This window comes from Dasypus novemcinctus, chromosome 14 (assembly GCF_030445035.2).
Source record: "Dasypus novemcinctus isolate mDasNov1 chromosome 14, mDasNov1.1.hap2, whole genome shotgun sequence".
In the NCBI taxonomy this organism is placed as follows: Eukaryota; Metazoa; Chordata; class Mammalia; order Cingulata; family Dasypodidae; genus Dasypus; species Dasypus novemcinctus.
Genome location: NC_080686.1, coordinates 52,307,905 through 52,328,041, shown reverse-complemented (window position 1 = coordinate 52,328,041; position 20,137 = coordinate 52,307,905). Strand labels below are relative to the sequence as shown.

Here is a 20,137-nt window from a genome sequence, read left to right as displayed (position 1 = left end):
TGGAAAGTCCTCCCCCAAGGCATGAAGAACAGCCCTGCCATCTGCCAGCTGTTTGTGGCTACTGCTATTGAGCCCTTAACCTCCGAGGCCACTATCGTGCATTACATGGATGACATCCTTGTAGCCCATCCGAGTGAGCCAAAACTACAAGCTATAGTTGCCAGTCTTCTCTCCAATCTGAAAGATATCGGTCTTCAGATCAACATAGAGAAAGCTGTTTTCCACCCACCGTTTCAATTCTTGGGCTTTGAAATCTCGGAAACGGTCACGCCCATGGCGCCGCTTATAAACGTCCCCAAAACCATGACGCTCCATGATCTCCAACAGCTTTGTGGCCAGCTCAACTGGCTGCGCCCGCCGCTGCCAGTCACCACACATCAGCTGCAGCCTCTGTTCCAGCTCCTTCAGACCACTGGCCCACCATCACAGGCACCCACAAAGAGGGTCACCCTGTCGTATGAAGCAGAGTGCGCCCTGAGCTGTGTCAACTCTGCCCTAATGGACTGCTTGCTCCAGCGAATAGACCCAGACAAGCCATTTGCAGGACTTGTCCTTCCCACCCGTGGGACCCCCACTGGCCTCATCTGGCAGGACGGTCCACTCCTGTGGGTCCATTTAGCCAAAAGCAAGCTTCGCAAAATCACCCCCCAATCCGTCCTGTTCGCGCAGCTCGCCATCGCCCTTGTTGAGCGCTCCACCCACCATTACGGGCGTCATCCAGATGTCATCATTTGGCCCCTTACAACTCAGCAGGTCACTCACTTGCTAAAGGACTCCATAGATATGCAGGCACTGTTCCTCCTATTCTCCGGCCCATTCGATAATCACTTCCCCCAGCACCGCCTCATACAAGGCCTCAGCACGCTCCCCGTCGCAGCTCCTGACCATTTCCCGTTCCCGTCCTCCAAGCCACTCCCCAACGCCGCCATCGCCTTCACTGACGCCTCCAAGCACTGCCTTGCTATAGTCCTCTACAAGCCAAACTCCACACAACCCCTCTGCCACACCCGCCGACATAGCAGCTCTGTCCAAGTGGCCGAATTGAAAGTCGTCACTCTGGCTCTCCAATACCTCCAGGACCAGCCAGTAAATATCTTCACGGACAGTCTCTACTGCCTGCAGGTCTCTCGTATCCTTGCCTTTGCGGCCTTCCTGCCGCCTGCTAGCATCGGCAACCGGGACATCAACCTGGCCTTAGCTGACCTTCAATTCCTCTTAGAGAGGCGGCGACAACCCTGGTTCATTGCCCATGTTAGGAGCCACTCAGGCCTCCCAGGCCCCTTGGCTCACGGCAACCATCTCGCTGACCAGGCCGCCCAAGGTGCTTCCATCAATGCCCTCAGCCCCGCAGCTGCCGTAGGAGACATTATCAACCAGGCAAAGACCTTGCATGCGCGCTTCCATCTTGGTGCGCCCGCCCTCCATCAACTCCTCCCAGAACTTCCCATCGAGACATGCAAACATCTGGTGCGTGCGTGCCGCTCCTGCGCACCTTTGCTGCCCCTGGGGCCACTCCAGCCCCAGGGTGTCAACCCGCGCGGATTGCGGCCCAACTCTAGATGGCAATTAGATGTCACACATGTCGCTTCCTTTGGCCGATGGAAGTTCCTTCATGTTGCCATCGATACGTTTTCGCACCTCTGCTACGCCGTCGCCCTCCCGGGAGAGTCTGCCAAGTATGCCACTCAAGCGCTCCGGGAAGCCATCCTCTTCATGGGAGTCCCTTGGGACATAAAGACAGATAATGGCCCCGCCTACCGCAGCGCCGCCTTTGCCGAGTTTGTGAAGCTCTACAACATCACCCACCACTTCGGCATCGCATACAACCCGCAAGGCCAAGGACTTGTTGAAAGAATTCACCAAACCCTCAAGATCCTCGTCCAGAAGACTAGAGAGACTCAACCCCGCCTCACCCCACGTGAAACAGTCACGCAAGTGCTCATCCAGCACAACCTGATGACCTTTGACTCTGAGGGGCTTTCGCCCGTCCACAAGCACTGGGGGCCCTCTTACCGGCCCACTCCGGCCCCTCTCGTCCTCTGGCGCGACCCGCTCACTAGCAAGTGGACCGGACCAGTGCCCCTTCTCACCCAAGGGCGAGGATTTGCCTGCGTCTTCCCAGAATCTGCACCCCAGCCTGTCTGGATCCCTGCTCGTCTTGTTAAGCCCTTCACTCCACACGGCCCTGCCGACCTTCCACCTCCCGACCCCCTTCCCCCTGATGATTCCCCCCTGCCATAATGATGGCCCCTCTCCGCACCTCACCCCCCCCGTGAGGTTTTTCTCCTCTTGTCATTGCAGATGACGCCTCCAGTCGCCCAGTCGAGCCCGCCTGAGTCTGCCCCTCCTGCGCCATCACCCGCAGGGACCACGCCAGCTCTCTCCCGCCGCGAGCGACGTCGACATCGTCTTCTTGTCTGCCGCTTGAGCGGTCTCTCCCTCGAAGATGCCTCCATCGAGCAGCAAATTCTCCAGCTTCTCCGTCGTGCTCGCGCCTCCCCTGCCCCGCGCCCTCCTACCACCCCCCCCACACACCTTCTCATCATTATGCTCTCCTTAGCCTCCTCAGCCCAGGCCACGCCCCTTTGGGCCGCCCTTCTTCAACCGCCTGGTTTCCTCTTTCTCTCCCCTCACTCCCCCACCTTCCCCACCATGTACTCCCCCAACTGCGACTTCCTCCCAGAAAGCTGCGACCCCCTCGCCCTTCCTGTCTCCTCGTCGTTGCCAAATGTCTCCATCCCTATTTCCCTCGACGCCTTGCAGTTCGTCACCAACCTTTCCCTGTGCGTAAACCCCCGCAATAACTCCTGCCTTTTTCTCACCAACGCCACTCTTCTTGACCTCTCCCCCACCTCCCCCCTCAATGTCAACTCCTCCTTCAACGCCTCCGCTCTCAATGTCACAGGTCCCTGGTTTTTCCCCACCATCTCCGCCCCCATGCCCAGTTCCCACCCCTTCATGCGACCCCTCGTCCAGCCCTGCCACGCCGACACCCTGCCGGCCCACCTTCCCACTTTCCCTTGGACCCCCTGCCTCTACCCCACGCCTTGCATTGGTGGCCTCTTCCACGGAGCCCCCTGCAACATCTCTGACCCCCACAACCTTACCCCCTGCTATGCAAACCCCTTCCAAGTTTCCCCCCTGGTCCCCCGCACGTTTAGCGTCATGTCCCTGTGCAACCCCCACACCTGCTTCGATCTCCGTGCCCTTACCTGCCACCCCAATTGCCTTGTCTCCCACGCCAACGTCTCGGTTATCACCCATACTGTCTCCTCGCCTACAACCCCTCCCCCCAACGTCACCTTCACCTCCACCCCGTTCGTTCGACACCCTTACTATTTCCTTTTATGCCCCCCTCCTTCCGAATCCACCCTCACCAACTGCAGCCTCGCAAACCACTGGAACTCTTCCTTCCCTTCCGCCTTTCTGGTGATGCAGCCCCGCGTTGTGTGGCTCCCCGTTGACTCCCCCGACTGGGTTGCCCCCCAGCTGGTAGATCTCCCCCTTTCTCGCCACCCCCGAGATTTTGGCATCACAGCCGCCATTACTGCTGCCGTCCTCGTATCCCTCGCAGCCGCCACCACCGCGGCGGCGGCCCTTGCCGTCTCTTCTGGCGCTGCCTCCGCCGTCATCAACGCATCCACAGCAGCAGCCCTTGCCCTCGGCGACCAAAGCAACATCAACTACCTTCACCACCAAGCCTTATTCAACCTACAGCAGCAAATCGACCTGCTCGCCGCTGACGTTGCCGCCCTCTACGACATAGCCACCACCACCTGTGATGCCCGTTGGCCCCTCTCTAGCTTCTGCTTAACCCCCCACCCCGTCAACTCGTCGGTGACCGCCCGCCTTGCACTACGCCAATGGATGTTTTCCTCTTACAACACCTCCTTCCTCAACTACACCCACTCCCTCCAGCAACACATCCTCACCCTCGAATCCATCAAGCCCCCAACCCTCTCAGCTTCCCTCCTTAGAGACGTGCTCCAAAAATTCCTCTCCCTTTTCCAACCCTCCAGCCTCCTCCTCTACGCCTTCCTTTTCCTCCTTCTCCTCCTCCTCCTAGGCCTCGCCTGCTGTATCCGCAAGTCCGTTCGCCAGCACCGAGAGCGGCAAAGGCTCTTGGCCACAGCTGTCCTAGTCCTCTCCCAAAGCCATCCCCTTCCCGAGGAGGCCAGGCACGCCCAGGTGTGGCTCACGGAGGTGGCAGGAGGCGGCCATCGATAGGGCCCATCGTGGTCGCCTCGAGCTGCGGGTACGGGTTCTCTGCCCTCCGCATGGGGAATCGGGCGTTTCAGCCGCCCTCCCCTCTGCTCACGCCCCCCTCGTGCCCCCACGCCCCCTGCCGGTAGCCCCTCCTCGTTCCTTTCTCTCCTATTTCCCCTCCTCTCACCCCCCGCATCTTTCCTCCCTACAAAATGTCAATCCCACAAAACCTGTGCGTTCTTATTTTTGAAAGAGGGAGCAATTGTCCCCTGCTCCCACTCTGCCTTTCGCTTCCTTATACTTTGCCCGCCTGTTCCTCGTAACCTCCCTGTATTATGGCCCTTCTCAGCAGCAGTTTGTGCTGCTGCCTCCCTCTGCCCCTCCTCCCAGCCACTGTTATCTTCCCCCTCCCAGCCGATCGCTGTTCTCCCCGCCTCATTTCAACCGCCCTCATCCCGTATCCGCCCCGGCACAACCTCGGAAACAACCCCCTCTGCCATCAATGGCTTACGTCATAAACCGCAGGTCCGCCCTTGCCTCTGCAGCCAATCCTCAGCTGCCCCGCGGACATGCCCCTCCCACAACCTCCCCGCCTCCATGACACTATAAAACCCCATGTACTTCCCGAATAAAATCAGACCTGCGCATAGACCTCGTCTCCGTGGTTTTTCCTCCATCGAACCGCGCGTCCCCACCAAGCCTTGAGCCGCCCGCTGCCGCCCCGGTCAGGCCGTGGCGTAGGCCCGATCCCCGGCAGCGACTCACCTGCAGTGACCCGCCTGCAGTGCCGCAGCGGAGGCCAACACTGCAGTTACAAGATCTCGTGCAAATTTTACAGAGAAATAGAGGGACCCAGGGCCTTGTGCAAGTGAGCCCCAACCTCTGCCCCTTACTACATATTTTCATAGAGAGCACTGGATTTCTCTTTTGTAGTTCTTATTACAATCACTATTATCTCTCTCTTTTATATCTCTCTTTTCTATATTAGAAAGGAGGTGAGATGGGGAAGTGTGTATTTTTTATTTGCTACTCTTCTATCCCCCATGTCAAGCACAATGCCAGGTACACAGTGAGCCTTCAACAACCATTTGTTGAATGAATGAGTAAACACTGAGACTGTTGTCATTTTCTAAAGGGGAACTTAGAAGGGTACCATAAAAATAATCTAGAGAACATGTAGCATTGGTTGGAGCTAGTTTCAACCCAACTTTGAAGGGCACAGGCTGGGGCAGCTGTAAGACCAAAGAATACATCGGGTTTATGGTTAGACGTGAGCTTTATAGGGAGATAATGAACAGGAGAAACTTTAATGAGAAAGCAACATGTTAAAAGTTGTCTGGTTTGAACATTATGTCCTTTTACAAATGAGAAGACTTGTTTTGCTTAAATAACCAGGGACATGATAAGGTTAAACTACAAGAAACTATTTTGATAAAATAGGCTTTCTGTTTTGAATACCAATTATTCAGGAGAAACCTTTATAAGCTTTTACTGAAGCATACTAATGATTTAAGAAACTTTGTTACTGTAACAGAGAGAATCAAATTTTAGTTTTGTATCAATATACTGCTTGATAAGGCTTTTAAAACTTTACAGATAGACGCATTAAATCTTACTCAACTTTGACCACAAAAATTCCTTTTCTCGGACTTTGGCCCAGTGGTTAGGGCGTCCATCTACCATATGGGAGGTCCGCGGTTCAAACCCCGGGCCTCCTTGACCCGTGTGGAGCTGGCCATGCGCAGTGCTGATGCGCGCAAGGAGTGCCGTGCCACGCAAGGGTGTCCCCCGCGTGGGGGAGCCCCACGCGCAAGGAGTGCGCCCGTGAGGAGAGCCGCCCAGCGCGAAAAGAAAGAGCAGCCTGCCCAGGAATGGCGCCGCCCACACTTCCCGTGCCGTGCCGCTGACGACAACAGAAGCGGACAAAGAAACAAGACGCAGCAAATAGACACCAAGAACAGACAACCAGGGGAGGGGGGGAAATTAAATAAATAAATAAATCTTTAAAAAAAAGAAAAAATTCCTTTTCTGTGAGTTTTCTGCACTTCCTGTATTCATTTAGGTTTTGTCCCACATTTTCCTCTTTCTTAATAACCAGTCATTTTCTTGGGGCAAAATTACTTTCTTTTTCCTTAATAATAAAAAAACACAGACTATATACCTTACATACTTAAATTACCAAAATGATTTGGAAACTGTCTTCAAGCAAACCTCTTAAACATACAATTATCATTAACACTAAACAAACTTGTCAGAAAAATTATTCAATTTGATTATATGCAAACATAACTTTTTCCCTTCTTTTACTTTCATAGATTTGTGTAGTTCAAAAGTAAGTAAACTTTAACAGCAGCGATTTTATTAATGTGGCTATCCAGATTTAATTAGAATTAATATGGAAACAAAACAGAGAACATTAATGTTGCTAAGTTTTTCCACTTTTCCAGCAGCTAAATTAATTCTGTCAATCTCCACTAGCCCACAGTCACACCGTCCAGACGGCAGGGGGTTTGTGGAGTTCATGCCAGAGGAATGTTTTCCTTATCACAGTTAACTCTCCAGCAGAATATTTTCTTACAAGCATGGTTTCATTGACAAGTGTCCTGTTTAGCACTTCTGCTTGCGGAGGATGTTTTATCTGTGATTTAGCCTTTTTTTTTTAACAAGTGTTTTAACTTGATTTAAAGATTCTTCCGTAGTTGCTACATCTGAATCACTATTTCCTTATCTAAGTGCTCAGAGACCTGCCATTAAGGCTGAGGTAGAAGTCCGCAAATCCCTTTCTAGCTGGACCTCTTCCTGTAAGCCTGGAATTTCTTTGTTTTCCTCCAGACAATCTGCTGTAGCTAACCATACTGCTCCTAGCAACCGCCAGCTGATTACTGTGGCAGCATGCCTGCTGTCTTTCTTAAATTTCATAATCTTTTCTTCTTGCAGCATGCACTCTACTCCCATCAGCGTTTTCGGGCATCCCCATACTCATGCAGATTTCTACAACAGTCAAGCAAGTGGGTAACCCCGTATTCTCTTGGCAGCCCACTTGTCTGGTCCCCCACACATCCAGGAGGGCAGCCACCTCCCCCCACATAGTGGGGAGTTAGAGTACCACTCAAGATTTCCTATGTGGATTCTCCCTTCTTGGAGCTAATGTCCACCACTGCTGGTGGTCTTTTGGGCTCCTGGCTGTGGCTCACCAATTGTTCAACCCAACTTTGAAGGGCATGGGGGGGGGCAGCCATAAGACCAAAGAATACATCAGGCTAATGGTTAGACATGAGCTCTATTGGGACATTTGAACAGAAGCTTTGATGGCGGCAGGTCCAAGAATGAAGTTAGCGCTCTGCAAAGAAGCGAGGAAAGGAGGGAGGCTATAAGGGATCGTGGGACAAAGAGTTAAATTAGATGCACAAACAGGGTGTTTGGTGATGTTATCACAGGAAGGGAGTACAGAACCTTGAGGGGATTAAAGTTCACAGGACCATTAGTACATTCTCTCCTTCAGGGAGGTCTGTTACTTTTTTAAAAGATACTTAGATTATGGACATGGTGGACGATGGGTATGGGGAAAGGCAGGAAGAGATGAGAGGTGGAGGCGTCTTTGGGACATGGAGCTGCCCTGGATGGTGCTTCAGAGGTAATCACCGGACATTGTAAATCCTCACAGGGCCCACTGGATGGAATGGAGGAGAGTATGGGCCATGATGTGAACCATTGTCTATGAGGTGCAGAGGTGCCCAAAGATGTACTTACCAAATCCAATGGATGTGTCATGATGATGGGAACGAGTGTTGTTGGGGGGAGAGAGGGGGGGTGGGGGGGTGGGGTTGAATGGGACCTCACATATATATTTTTAATGTAATATTATTACAAAGTCAATAAAAAAAAAAAAAGATACTTAGATTACATGAATGTTACACCAAAAATATAGGGATTCCATATGCCCCACTCCCCACACCTCCCACACCCTCCCACATAAACAACATCCTTCATTAGTGTGGCACAATGATTGCAATTGATAAACCCATCCTGGAGCATTGCGGCTGAGCATGGATCATAGTTCACAACGTGTCTGTTACTTTTAAACTAGTGAATATCCTGGTTATACCTGGTGGCTATGTGTTTCTGGGGGGGGGGGGGGGCGGGGAAGATAGAGCATCTAGGTCCCTTGACTCACACAGAGCTGCAAAGGAAGAGACCAGAGATATTCAAGAGGGCATTACAAATGCAGTGAGTTATTTCCTTTAGACAGGAGCATGGGTGTCTGACTCCAATGCTGAGGATATACAAGTGATAAAAACTAGCATGTATCAACTTTTTTTCTGTGTCAGACTGATCTCTGGGATCATATTTTACTAATCCTCCCAATTATTTATGAAATTGGGGCTACTATTACCCTATTTGGGAAACTGAATGTCTTTGTCAGGGCTACTCTAAGAAAGCCTACAATGAGCCTTGCTTTAAACTTTATTGTCCAGAAATTATTCTTAGTGTTGTTTAATATTTTTGTTAGAGGTTTACAAAAACTTGCCATTCAGTAACCAAAATAAGTTTACAAAGTTGTGTTTGGATGACACCAAAGCTGCCCCAGGGGAAGAGGGTGAAGAGTTTGATCAGTCCCACTCAACTTGGCAATGAACTCATATTTTTTTAATGTAACATTTTTGAAAAAAATAAAGAAGAAAACAACAACAACAAAAAAGGATTGGGCTTAAGCTAAGCACAAATGGAGGAACTGGTCATGAACTGAAGCATTAAATCATACTCTGAAACAAGAGATAAGGTGGAAAAGATGAGGTATAAGTATAGATTTAAAAAGAAGTTTGTCTTGCAATAGCAGTAGGAGCACAGTAGGGTCAGAAATTGTAAGGAAGTTCTGGCATCAGTTTCCTCCCTAAGATATGATGCCTTGTTCTCTGAAAGAGGGCAGGAGATAAACAGATTAAAGGAGTTTGGCAAAGGAGTTTAAATAGATTAAAGGTTTCCAAGTAGCTCTTCAGGGAGAACAGATTTTTTAAAAGCTGGTAAAAGGACTCATAAATGGTGTTTTGTAGTTCACCTGGTATTGGAGTTTATGAATTTGCATTGGCTCCTCATTTTCAAAGATAGAGTTTCTCTAGATGCCTCCATATAGAAGGCTGTACTAATATTGACTCATGGTTGGGGGTTATTATTTCATAGACAAGTGTACTATAGAGCTGAGAGTAGCACTGAAAGTAGTTCAAGTTACAGACCCTGCTCGGTCTGAAGGACAGAAGAGACTGATAAACTCGGTAAAGCAGAGGTACCAAGTGGGGAGACTCAGATGAGGCAAAATAGGAGGCATGATGGGAGTAAGCATATAAAAAAGCTAGGCCAGGCAGCTGTGATCAAAAAGTAAAACACTACAGTGCAGAAGATGCTGATGATATAAAAATCTAAAGTGTGGGTTTTGAGGTGGGGTAGAGAAAAATGCTAAATTTTATTGGGCCTTTAAGGGTTTTTAAAATTTTTTTCTTCCTTTTTTTCATTAAAAAAATTTTTTTAATTATAGAAATGTTAGGTTTACAGAAAAATCATGCAGAAAATTCAGAGTTCCCAGATACCTGCCCCCACTATTGACATTTTACGTTAGTGTGATACTTTTGTTACAACTGATGAGAGACTATTATGATAACTGTACTATTGACTATAGCTCATAGTTTACATTAGGGCTCACTGTGTTGTACAGTCCTGTGGTGGTTGTCTTTTATTTTTATTTTAGTAATAAATACATAACCTAAAATTTCCCCCTTTTAACCACATTCAGATATATGTCAGTGGAGTTAATTACATTTATAATGTTGCTGCCTTCACCACCGTTCATAACCAAACATTTTCCATCAACGCTACAGGAATTGTATACCAATTAAGCATTAACTCCCAATTCCATTCCTGCACCCTGGCCCCTAGTAACCTGTATTCTAGTTTCTGATTCTGTGAATTTACTTATTCTAAATATTTAATATCAGTGAGTTTGTACAATATTTTTATTCTTGTGCCTGGCTTATTTTACTTTACATCATTTTACTTTATTTTATTTACATCATCATGATGTCCATGTTGTCACATATGTCAGAACTTCATTCCTTTTCATTGCTGAATAATATTCCATCGTATGTATATACCACATTTTGTTTATCTCTTCATCTGTTGATGGACATATAAGTTGCTTCCATCTTTTGGCAACTGTGAATAATGCTGCAGTGAGCATCAGTGTATAAATATCTATTGCAGTCACTGCTTTCAGGTTTTCTGTGTATATACTGAGAAATGGGATTGCCAGGTCATATAGTAATGCCACCATTAGCTTTCTGAAGAACTGTCAAACTGTCTTCCACAGTGTTACACCATTTTACATTCCCACCAGCAATGAATGTGTTCTACTTCTCCACATCCTCTCCAACAAAAAAAATTTTTTTTAAACAATAGCCATTCAAATGGGTGTGAAATGGTATCTCATTGTGGTTTTGATTGGCATTTCCTTAATGGCTAATGATATTGATCATCAGCCTTTCAAAGTGACATTTTTTTCTTCCCATTATAGAATATTTTTGAAAACAAGAATTATCTCCATTCACAATCAGAAAAAATAGATAATCTTATATTTGGTGGGCACTTTATAATGGGCTCCATACCTTATACCCCTTTTTGTTGGTTGGTTGGTTTATAAATTTCATTGTGTTTATATATATAAAACAGAAAATGTGTAATTTTAACCATTTTAAGTGTACAGTTCATTGGCATTAATTACATTCAGTGTTATGCAACCATCACTACCATCTACTTCTAAAACTTTTTCATCTCCCCAAACCAAATTATACCATTTTTTTTCTGTAAGTTTTTTTAACAATTAATTTTTATTAGAGAAATTACAGGTTTACAGAAAATCACGTAGAAAATATAGAGTTCCAATACCACCCCATACACTGAGTTTTCCCTATTATTAACATTTTGCATTAGTGTGGTACCTTTGTTACAATTGATGAAACAACATTATAATCGTACTATTAACTATAGTGTATATTAGGGTTCAGTTTGTGTTTTCTAACAGCCACATGGCTAAAATTTTTTTTAATCTAATAACGTATAGTCAACCTAAAATTTCTCCTTTTAACTACATTCTAATATACATACAATTTAGTGATATTAAGTATGTGCTACCATCACCAGCACCCAAAACCTTTCCATCACCCCAAAAGAAATTTTTCACCAATTAAATATTAAATCCCCACTTCCTATCCCCCACTCGGGCACTGATAACCTGAATTCTATTTTCTGACTGTATGAATTTGCTTAAGACTCGTACCTTCTTACCACAGCTTATTTCCATCCAAATTACCCGTTCCTCTCCTAACCACCAGGGGGCGATCTGGCGCCGACCTCGCACTCCTGCCTTATTCCTCGGTTTCCAGGGCAGGTTTCACTCCTGGGAGCGCGCACGCCCCGGAGCCCGCGCTGACTCAATCGCTGGTGACGCGCACGTGGTCTGCCGCGCGTACGCGACCGCCCTCGGCCCCGGCTGTGAGGATCTGCACCCATGTGGAAGCTGCTCCCCGCCGCGGGCTCGGCCCGAGGTAAGCACGGAAGGGAGGCGTCGGGGTCGGTTTTTCACGGGAGCACCTGGCGTGCTGAGAGGGTCTGCGCGGCGGTGCTTCCGGTCGGTTCTCCCCCCACTCCTGGCCTCCTTCCGGCGCTTCCTCTTTTTCCGCTCCGGAATGTTACGAAGACGGAACTAGAGCTGCGTTTTTGGGTGGCGGAGGCCGCGTGGTCTTCCCGGGCGGCGCAGTGACTTCGGGCCAGACTTCAGCCGGGGCTGGTGGAGCGCTGGGCCCTTCGGTGGCTGCTGCGGCCTCCCGCCCGCTTACCTCGCTGGCTGTGACTCTAAACGCTTGGCCGGGTCCCTGTTTTGCGACATCCCATCTTTTCAGCTTTGTGGGGAAATCATCACAATGAGTTACCACAGGCCATAGCACACGATGGCAACGGACGACTCTGTTTTGAGTACATTGTTTATTTTTCTAAAGAACCACAGAGATGACTTATATAAACGGCAACTACGGAAGAGCATAATTTCAGTTTTGTTTCAGGCCAACTTAAAGTAGATTTTTGTTTTCTTTACTGAATGTCCAGAAGTGGAAAATGGTTATTACGTGTTACTTGGTTGCCTAGTGAGTGAATTAGATAATAGAAGGGGACAGCCAATGGTTGGTTCTCGCCCTCAGGAGGTTTATATTATAAAAATAAGAACTGTGTAGATACCAAATTGACAGTGTAAGGCAGTATGAAGGGGGCCAAAAGGTAGGGAAATGTCCTGAATAGGACATAAGCTTTGTCTCAATGAAAAAGTAGGATTCAGTTATTTTGGAGGACGTTCCTGTAGTAGGATTCTTTTGGCTGAAGTTCCAGTAAGGTGGTACCAGAGGGAAGATCATGAACGTTTTAATAAATCTGATGGAAGCTATTAAGCTGGAAAAAATATAGATAGACCCCAACTCGCAAAACTTTGTTTGAAACGGTCCGCTCTAGGTTAAAAATCGCTGAATAACAGGACATAATCTAAACGTCCTACAATGGTGTCCAAGACTTTCTTGACCTTTCCTACTTGTCTAGTTTATCTGCCCTAATCTCCCTATCACTCCCTTAATGGCTTGAGGTACTCCCAGACTTAATGCTCCAAAAGTCTCCAACATACTTGCTTCTGGTGCTCCCAGAATAAATACATATCTCCAACGTGCATGGTGTTAACTCCAGCAATTTGTGAATTTTTAAAAACCTGGTAACCCTTTCCCACTGATTTGCAATTCTACTTTTAACATAAAAACAAAATTTCCATGTACATGTACACATGAATCTTGTATGGACTTAGTTGCATTTGTTATTTACTCCTGGTCCAATAGGATACTTTAAATAATGTTTTTTATTAGAGCCATTGTAGGTTTATAGGAAAATGCAGAAAATAGTGTTCTTATATACCCCCCCTCAGTTTTCCTTAATTATTAACGTTTGCATTAGTGTGATATCTTTGTTACAAGTGATGAAACAATATTATAATTATTAACTATAATTCATAGTTTACATTAGGATTCATTCTTTGTGTTGGGACAAAACTACCAGTGCTGTGCTTTCCTCCCCCCACCTTGAAATGTCTCCCTCGTCTGTTTACTTATTGTTTCTGCTTGTTGTCTGCTCACTCTTTGTCTTTAGGAGGCACAGGGACCGGTATCCCCGGACCTCCCGTGTGGGAGGCGGCATTCAACTGCTTGAGCCACATCTGCTCCCTATACTTTTTAATTACTATCCCTTTGTGACATAGTTTACCATCTGACAGGGCATGGTACTGTGGTATTATTCAAATATTTCTATTTTTCACATTGTATTTTCCAGATGAATTTTTGAATGAGTTTGAGTTTCAAACATGGTATTGTGATTTTGTTAATGCATTAAATTTATAAGTTAATATAGGGGAGAATTGACTCCTTTCAATATTGTTTTCCCTTTCAGAAACATGGAATGGATTTCCATCTATTTAGATAATCTTTTCTAAGCTTCAGTGAGACTTTAATAGAAAACACTTGATTTATATAAAGATGATTAGCATTTAAAGTAAAAATTAAAAATATTTAAAATATTTGCCATAGATATGCATGTATGTGTGTATATATATATAAATTATATACAAGTGTTGTATGCATCAATTTAACTTTTAAAAAAATTTTTCTCTTAGAACCACACAGACTTTTGACTGGTGTTGAATACATTGTTGGAAAGAAAAACTGTGGCATTGTAATTGAAGGTGATCGGTCAGTCAGTCGAAATCATGCTGTGTTAACTGCTAACTTTTCTGTAACCAACCTGGTATGTCACTAATTATATTTCACAAATATGTGGTAAGGGGGTTGAAATCACAAAAAAGAGCCTTGGTGCAAATGTGTATCAAAGTTCATGGAACTTTTCATTTCATTAAACAGCTAGATTTTTTTTAAAATGTTAATAAAATTAATTACTTATATTTTGGCAATGATACCAATGGTATTTGTTTATTTTGAAGTTTGAGATTTCTGTTTCAGAATTGTACCAAGATTTTTAAAGCCTGATTGTTTGAGTGATTTAGGAACACAGAGAAGGTAGGACATAATCATATGTATTTACTTCATTATTTATTATTTATTACTCAGTTACTGAGCTGTTTGGGGATAGAGCAGCGAACAGATCAGCAGGACTCTTACTTGTAAAGAGCTTATGTAGCCATGTGAACACAGGCATTTCCTGTATAATGAAAGTTTTCACACCAGGAATTGATCTGTTTTACAAGGAAAAGCAGCTGTTGCTTATGCGATGCAGCTCCTTTGAAGGGCTTTGAGTTTGTTTTGCTTTAATCACAGCCATGGGTAAAAAGTGATACAGATATATACAAATAGCTGTGTTCATGATAATGCTGATAGTAATAAGAAAGAAAAGTCATTTTGAGCAAAGACTGCATATAAGCAGATGCTGCATGTGTTCAGGATATTAAGACTTTGTATTCTTTTAAGTGTAGAAAAATATTGTTGAAATTCCTACAGAAAAAGTAAAACTCTAGCTTTAACCCTCTTTTTCATTGAACCAGTTTTTTTCAATGTGATTTGGATAATGTTAAAAAATTATCTATCATGTTATACACAAAACAGAACGTACGAAAACAAAAAATTCTCAAATATGTACAGGTAAATATCTCTGCTGACTTAAAAAATAAGTAAAATTATGTTCTAGAAGTAGCAATCCTGGAGTTAAGAAATTTTCCCTAACGAGAAATATTAGTTGCTAGTTGAGTGGTCATTCTCAGCAAGCAACCAAAACTATAACTGTAACATCTATTGTATTGGGAGGTTAGTCATCTATCTTTTGCCTATTTTAACAGCTACCACCCTTTGCTTTTGAAATCTTCCTCCCTATGAACTATGTTCAGTGAGTGGTAAAAGACTTGAAATTATTTGCTGATTTTCAGAGTCAGATCGATGAAATCCCTATATTGACAATCAAAGATAATTCTAAATATGGTACCTTTGTTAATGAGGAAAAAATGCAGAATGGAATTTCACAAACTTTGAAGACAGGGGATAGAGTTACCTTTGGAGTGTTTGAAAGTAAATTCAGGTATGAATTTTTTTTTCATTGATAATGAAATAACCTGAATTTTTTTTATTGATATTGAAATAGACAGCTTTATTTTATATTAATCAAATTCAAAGGGAAAAGGAGATTTATGGATGATGAATTGAAGAATTTAGTTGTGACTTAGCACAGAATTGAATTTTGAGCCAACTCATGTTTAATACATTCTCAGACTACAGTGTCAGCTATAGATAATTATGAGAGTGAAGGAGAGTTTGAATGGGCATGAGAACCTTGATGATAGCTACATTTGCTTAATTCTGCATAAGTGAAAGTTTAACATTGACTTTGTCATTGTTTTTTCTTAGAAACCCAAAACTTAGGTAGTAATTTCATGAGTTAGAAAGTTTTATAGTACATAAAGATAAAAGTTAAAATAACCAGATGTGATGTGAGCTTAAAGTTTTAAAGTACTGTAAACTGCCATAACTGAAACCATGATAACTATATGTAACATATTCTCATTTACAGAGTTGAATATGAGCCTTTGGTTGCATGCTCTTCTTGTTTAGATGTTTCTGGGAAAACTGCTTTAAATCAAGCTATTTTGCAACTTGGAGGACTTACGGTAAACAATTGGACAGAAGAATGTACTCACCTTGTCATGATATCAGTTAAAGTTACCATTAAAGTAGGTTGAATGCCATGTTAATGTAAATAACTTATATGTGCTTAAGCTTACTTACTTACCCAACAACATACAGACTTATTTTTAAATCATTTACTTTAAGCTATCAGAACTATTAGTTATGGATGAATATGCCCACCCCAGGCCTTTATATACCATTTAGACTAGAATGGCTTTTCATATGAAACATAAAATAAGATTTTAGATTTTGATAGAGCTTTTTAAAAAATGATTTGTTATCCTTTCACCAGGAATTTTATTACAGTACATAGTTTGTATTTTCAGTCTAAAAGCAGAGCCATTAGAGATCAACTGCCAGTCTTCAAAGTTCACGTCTTATCTCTTTCCATCAAGTTGTCTTCCTCTAGTCTGATATCCTCTCATGATTTCGAGTTCTCCTATTTAGGATTTATTTGATTTAAGTCCTTAATCACAAAGACTTTCACGTTCTTGTAATTTACTATTACCTTAATGTATCTTCAAAACCTAGATGTAGATAGATAGGTAGATAAATAGATTTCACCTTTAAAGGTAAAGGTGCTGAATTAAAACAGTGGTATATTTTGGTATATTTTCAGATTTTGCATCTTCATCAGATTTGGTTATATCCAAAGCTAATTGAAGAAAGGCATTGAGAGGTGATTCATCTCCTTTTAAACAGGTTGATCATAGATATATGAGATTGTTTTAGTTTAATACCTATAGTGAAAAGCAACAAATATTTAGATTCCTTTATTCAATGATACAAAAGTCCATGTAAGTTGAACTTAGTAACTAATGTAACTGTTTAAATTAGAATGCATGTATTTTATCTAAAGAGATTTCATAGAGAAAGGTTTGTTCCTTAAGCTGAACCTCAACTTAAACTTGTATATTGGTGGAGTTGTCTCTGATCAAGGATCTTTTCATGTTTGCAAGTTTATGAAATTGATTTTATAAATTCAGCAGTGTGATTAGCCTCGGGAGTACTAATTTATGCTGATAAATCTACAAATAATAGATTTGTAAGTCAAAATGTCTGTTTGTTTTCAGTGAAGATGTACCTTTACACTGATCAGAATATTTAAATGTGACTCCAGCACAGCCCCCCTTTTAAGTATCAAGGTACCTGAAGAACAAAGTAGATATTTATGCCCTGCTTGGTGGGTATGAGCTAAAAATAGGCAGTTAGACGTTTTGCCAAAGCTGTGACAGAACCAGGAAAGCAGTACTCATTCACCAGCGTGTGCACAGTTGCAGTGACTAGGATGCTAATGCCCATGGTTGTTCTTTTCATTAAAAAGCCCTGAAAACACTAACAGAGGCTTACAGAGCGATCCACCCTTTTCAGTATTTCTGATCCGTCATACAAAAATAGAAAGCCTTGTCTTTATATTATTTTTTGGTAATTTTTCCAAAAGTACAGTTTAGCTTGTGTTTCTAACTTTGTGAATGTTAAAACCAAAAGGGAGTTTACTGAGCATTTAGTTCAACTTTTATTTTCTGAAGAGGTAGCTAGAGCATGGAGCAATTTCTAGTCTTTCTCAGAATTCGTTGCTGTAGCTTAGCTGAGGCCTATAGCGTAATCCATGTGTTAGTCAAAGTTTATTTTTTGTCCTTATCTTTTTATACTTATTTTGAGCCTCTACCCAAACCTAACAATTGTTCCTTTATTTTCTTGAGAAGACTTTGTTCAGTAGTTAAAACTTTTGTTAAAGACAGTTAAGCTGAAAAGATTTTCTAATTTATTTTATTTCTCCCCACATCTTGCCTGTTCTCTCTGTTCCCTGTCCATTCATTGTGTGCTTTCTCTGTCTGCTCCTCTTCTCTTTAGGAGACAGTGAGAATCAAACCCAGGACCTCCCATGTGGGAGAGAGGCACTCAATTGCTTGAGCCACCTCTGCTCACTTGCAAAGATTTTCTTTCATGCTTTTCCCTTAATATCAGTTTTCTGGGGCAGACATGCATTTCCTCAATTCTAAGCTTTATATATACTTTTGATGTTTTAAAAACTGAAATGCATTTTAAAACTGATTTATATATGTTATGTTATCCCATCTCCCAAAAAAGCAGTTTTTAAACTAATGTTATAATTTATGGCTTTTTATAATCAAGGAAATACTGATTTCTGTTCTCAAATTAAGCAGTGACCAAATAACGACTTTTCTTTTATAAATTGTTCCCCCTTTATAGATTTAGAATTATGAGAGGACAGTAGTCTGTAACTTAACACCTTTCTTTAAAAGAGCCAGCATGTGAATAGATGTATTCATATATGTTTTCTTCATTTTAGACAATATGTGCACTCATTTGTGGATGTCCAATTGTAAAGCCAGAATATTTTACTGAATTCCTCAAAGCAGTTCGGTCCAAGAAGCAGCCTCCACAAATTGAAAGGTATATTATATGTTCTAAATAAAAAAGGATGAGATATGATATAAAAAAATCACGATACTGATTTGATTTAGGTTAATTTTCTCTTAAATGACTGTTTTAGGATGTAAGAGTTGCAGTGTTATAATTCAGCATTGTTAATGGAAGGTTTTCTGTTAGTATATCAAGAAAGGGTTCCCCCAGTTTTTTGTTGGTTGTTTCTTATCTCTGTGAAACAAATGTTAAATATGTGCTAATATTTAAAGAACATTGAAGGTTAGTAAAGGGCACAGAGGTGCAGTTAAAAGAGCGTGTACTCCAGAGCAAGGTGCTATATGAACTCTGCTTCAAAAATTGTGCACATATTTATGATCTGGTTAACAGATAACTAATCTTTTTGAACTCGAAAAAGGTCCCCTCATTTTAAGGGAATTGATTCTTAAACTTTTTTAAGCCCTAGATTCTTGTGAGAATTTGAAAGCACTGGTCTCTCCTCAGGCAAATTCACGTACATACTATAAACATGCATTATTTTTCAACAGAATCATGTTTCCCACTGAATCCTATTCATAAATCTCTCTAGGGGATGTCCATAAATCCTGTAGCTAAGGACCCTTGCTACAGAAAACAGCCATCCTAAATTCCACATCACTTAAGGGTAGAAGGGTCTGCTAAGTTTTCATTACTGGTGATATGTTTCATGGTTGTGTAGTTTTATTAGTCATTGATTACTACTTTTTATTCAGATTCTCAGGTGTGCTTAACCTGGGTCTGTTTTTTACTAGGTACAGTATAGTTTCTTTGAGACTTCAATTTGTGAATCTATTAATTTATGTAATTACAATAAAGCATCTATAAGATTGTTAAATAACTCCTAATTCACTGTTCACCAGAAAAGACTATCAAATTAGCCTGTATGTGAGGTAGCAACTAATAATAAAACTTTTAATATTATTTTAAAGCATGTATATTTTGTATGTATGTAAAATATATGCCTTAACAGATTTCTATATCTATCTGTATTCATTTTTTCTAAAGATTTATTTATTTAATCCACCCCCCCCCCCCCCCGCCGTTGTCTGCTCTCTGCATCCATTCGCTGTGTGTGTTCCTCCGTGACCGCTTCCATCCTTATGAGCGGCACCGGAAATCGGCATCTCTTTGTGTTGTGTCATCTTGTTGTGTCAGCTCTCCGTGTGCACAGCGCCATTCTTGCGCAGGCTGCACTTTTTCTGTGCTGGGCGGCTCTCCTTAATGGGGTACACTCCTTGCACGTGGGGCTCCTTTGCACGTGGGGCTCCCCTACGCGGGGGACACTCCTGCATGGCAGGGCACTCCTTGTGCACATCAGCACTGTGTGTGAGCCAGCTGCACACGGGTCAAGGAGGCCCGGGGTTTGAACCGCAGACCTCCCACGTGGTAGGCGGTCGCCCTATCCATTGGGCCAAGTCTGCTTCCCTCTATTCATTTTGATAGGCTTGTTGAAGGCTTATTTCACTGAATAGTCAATTTTTAAATAGAAGAGTTATCCAATTTTAAAAGATTAAATAGTAATAAGAATGGGTTACAAAAGGGACATGAAATAAATTGTAACTTTTAAAATTATATGAGTTGTTCTTCTTTTATTTCTGAAAAAAGCATGATCACTAGTCCTGGATTTAAATTTGGAAGCGTACCATAATATTTTTACCCAACAAGAAATATAATCCTGCCTCGTCTACATTTTTGCACTGTTATCAAGAGATAGGGTGAGAAAGAGTTAGAGCTTCAGAGATACCTCA

The 20,137-nt window shown here is 43.1% G+C and overlaps 1 protein-coding gene across 4 annotated transcripts in view; it reads left to right on the top strand.

The window, feature by feature from the left end:
* The window catches only part of NBN (nibrin), a 73,282-nt gene that overhangs the window by 8,750 nt on the left and 44,395 nt on the right, over window positions 1–20,137 (top strand). For 2 of the 4 annotated variants that reach the window (XM_058275703.1, XM_071207894.1), the window contains exons 2-6: window positions 11,586–11,798; window positions 13,949–14,079; window positions 15,209–15,357; window positions 15,847–16,006; window positions 18,277–18,380. In XM_058275703.1, the coding sequence (XP_058131686.1) occupies window positions 11,762–11,798; window positions 13,949–14,079; window positions 15,209–15,357; window positions 15,847–16,006; window positions 18,277–18,380 (581 nt within the window). In that variant the 5' untranslated portion in view covers window positions 11,586–11,761. Of the gene's footprint in view, window positions 1–11,585; window positions 11,799–11,957; window positions 12,226–13,948; window positions 14,080–15,208; window positions 15,358–15,846; window positions 16,007–18,276; window positions 18,381–20,137 lie in introns of those variants that run through there. The other 2 variants (XM_058275704.1, XM_058275706.2) reach the window with 2 other exon arrangements.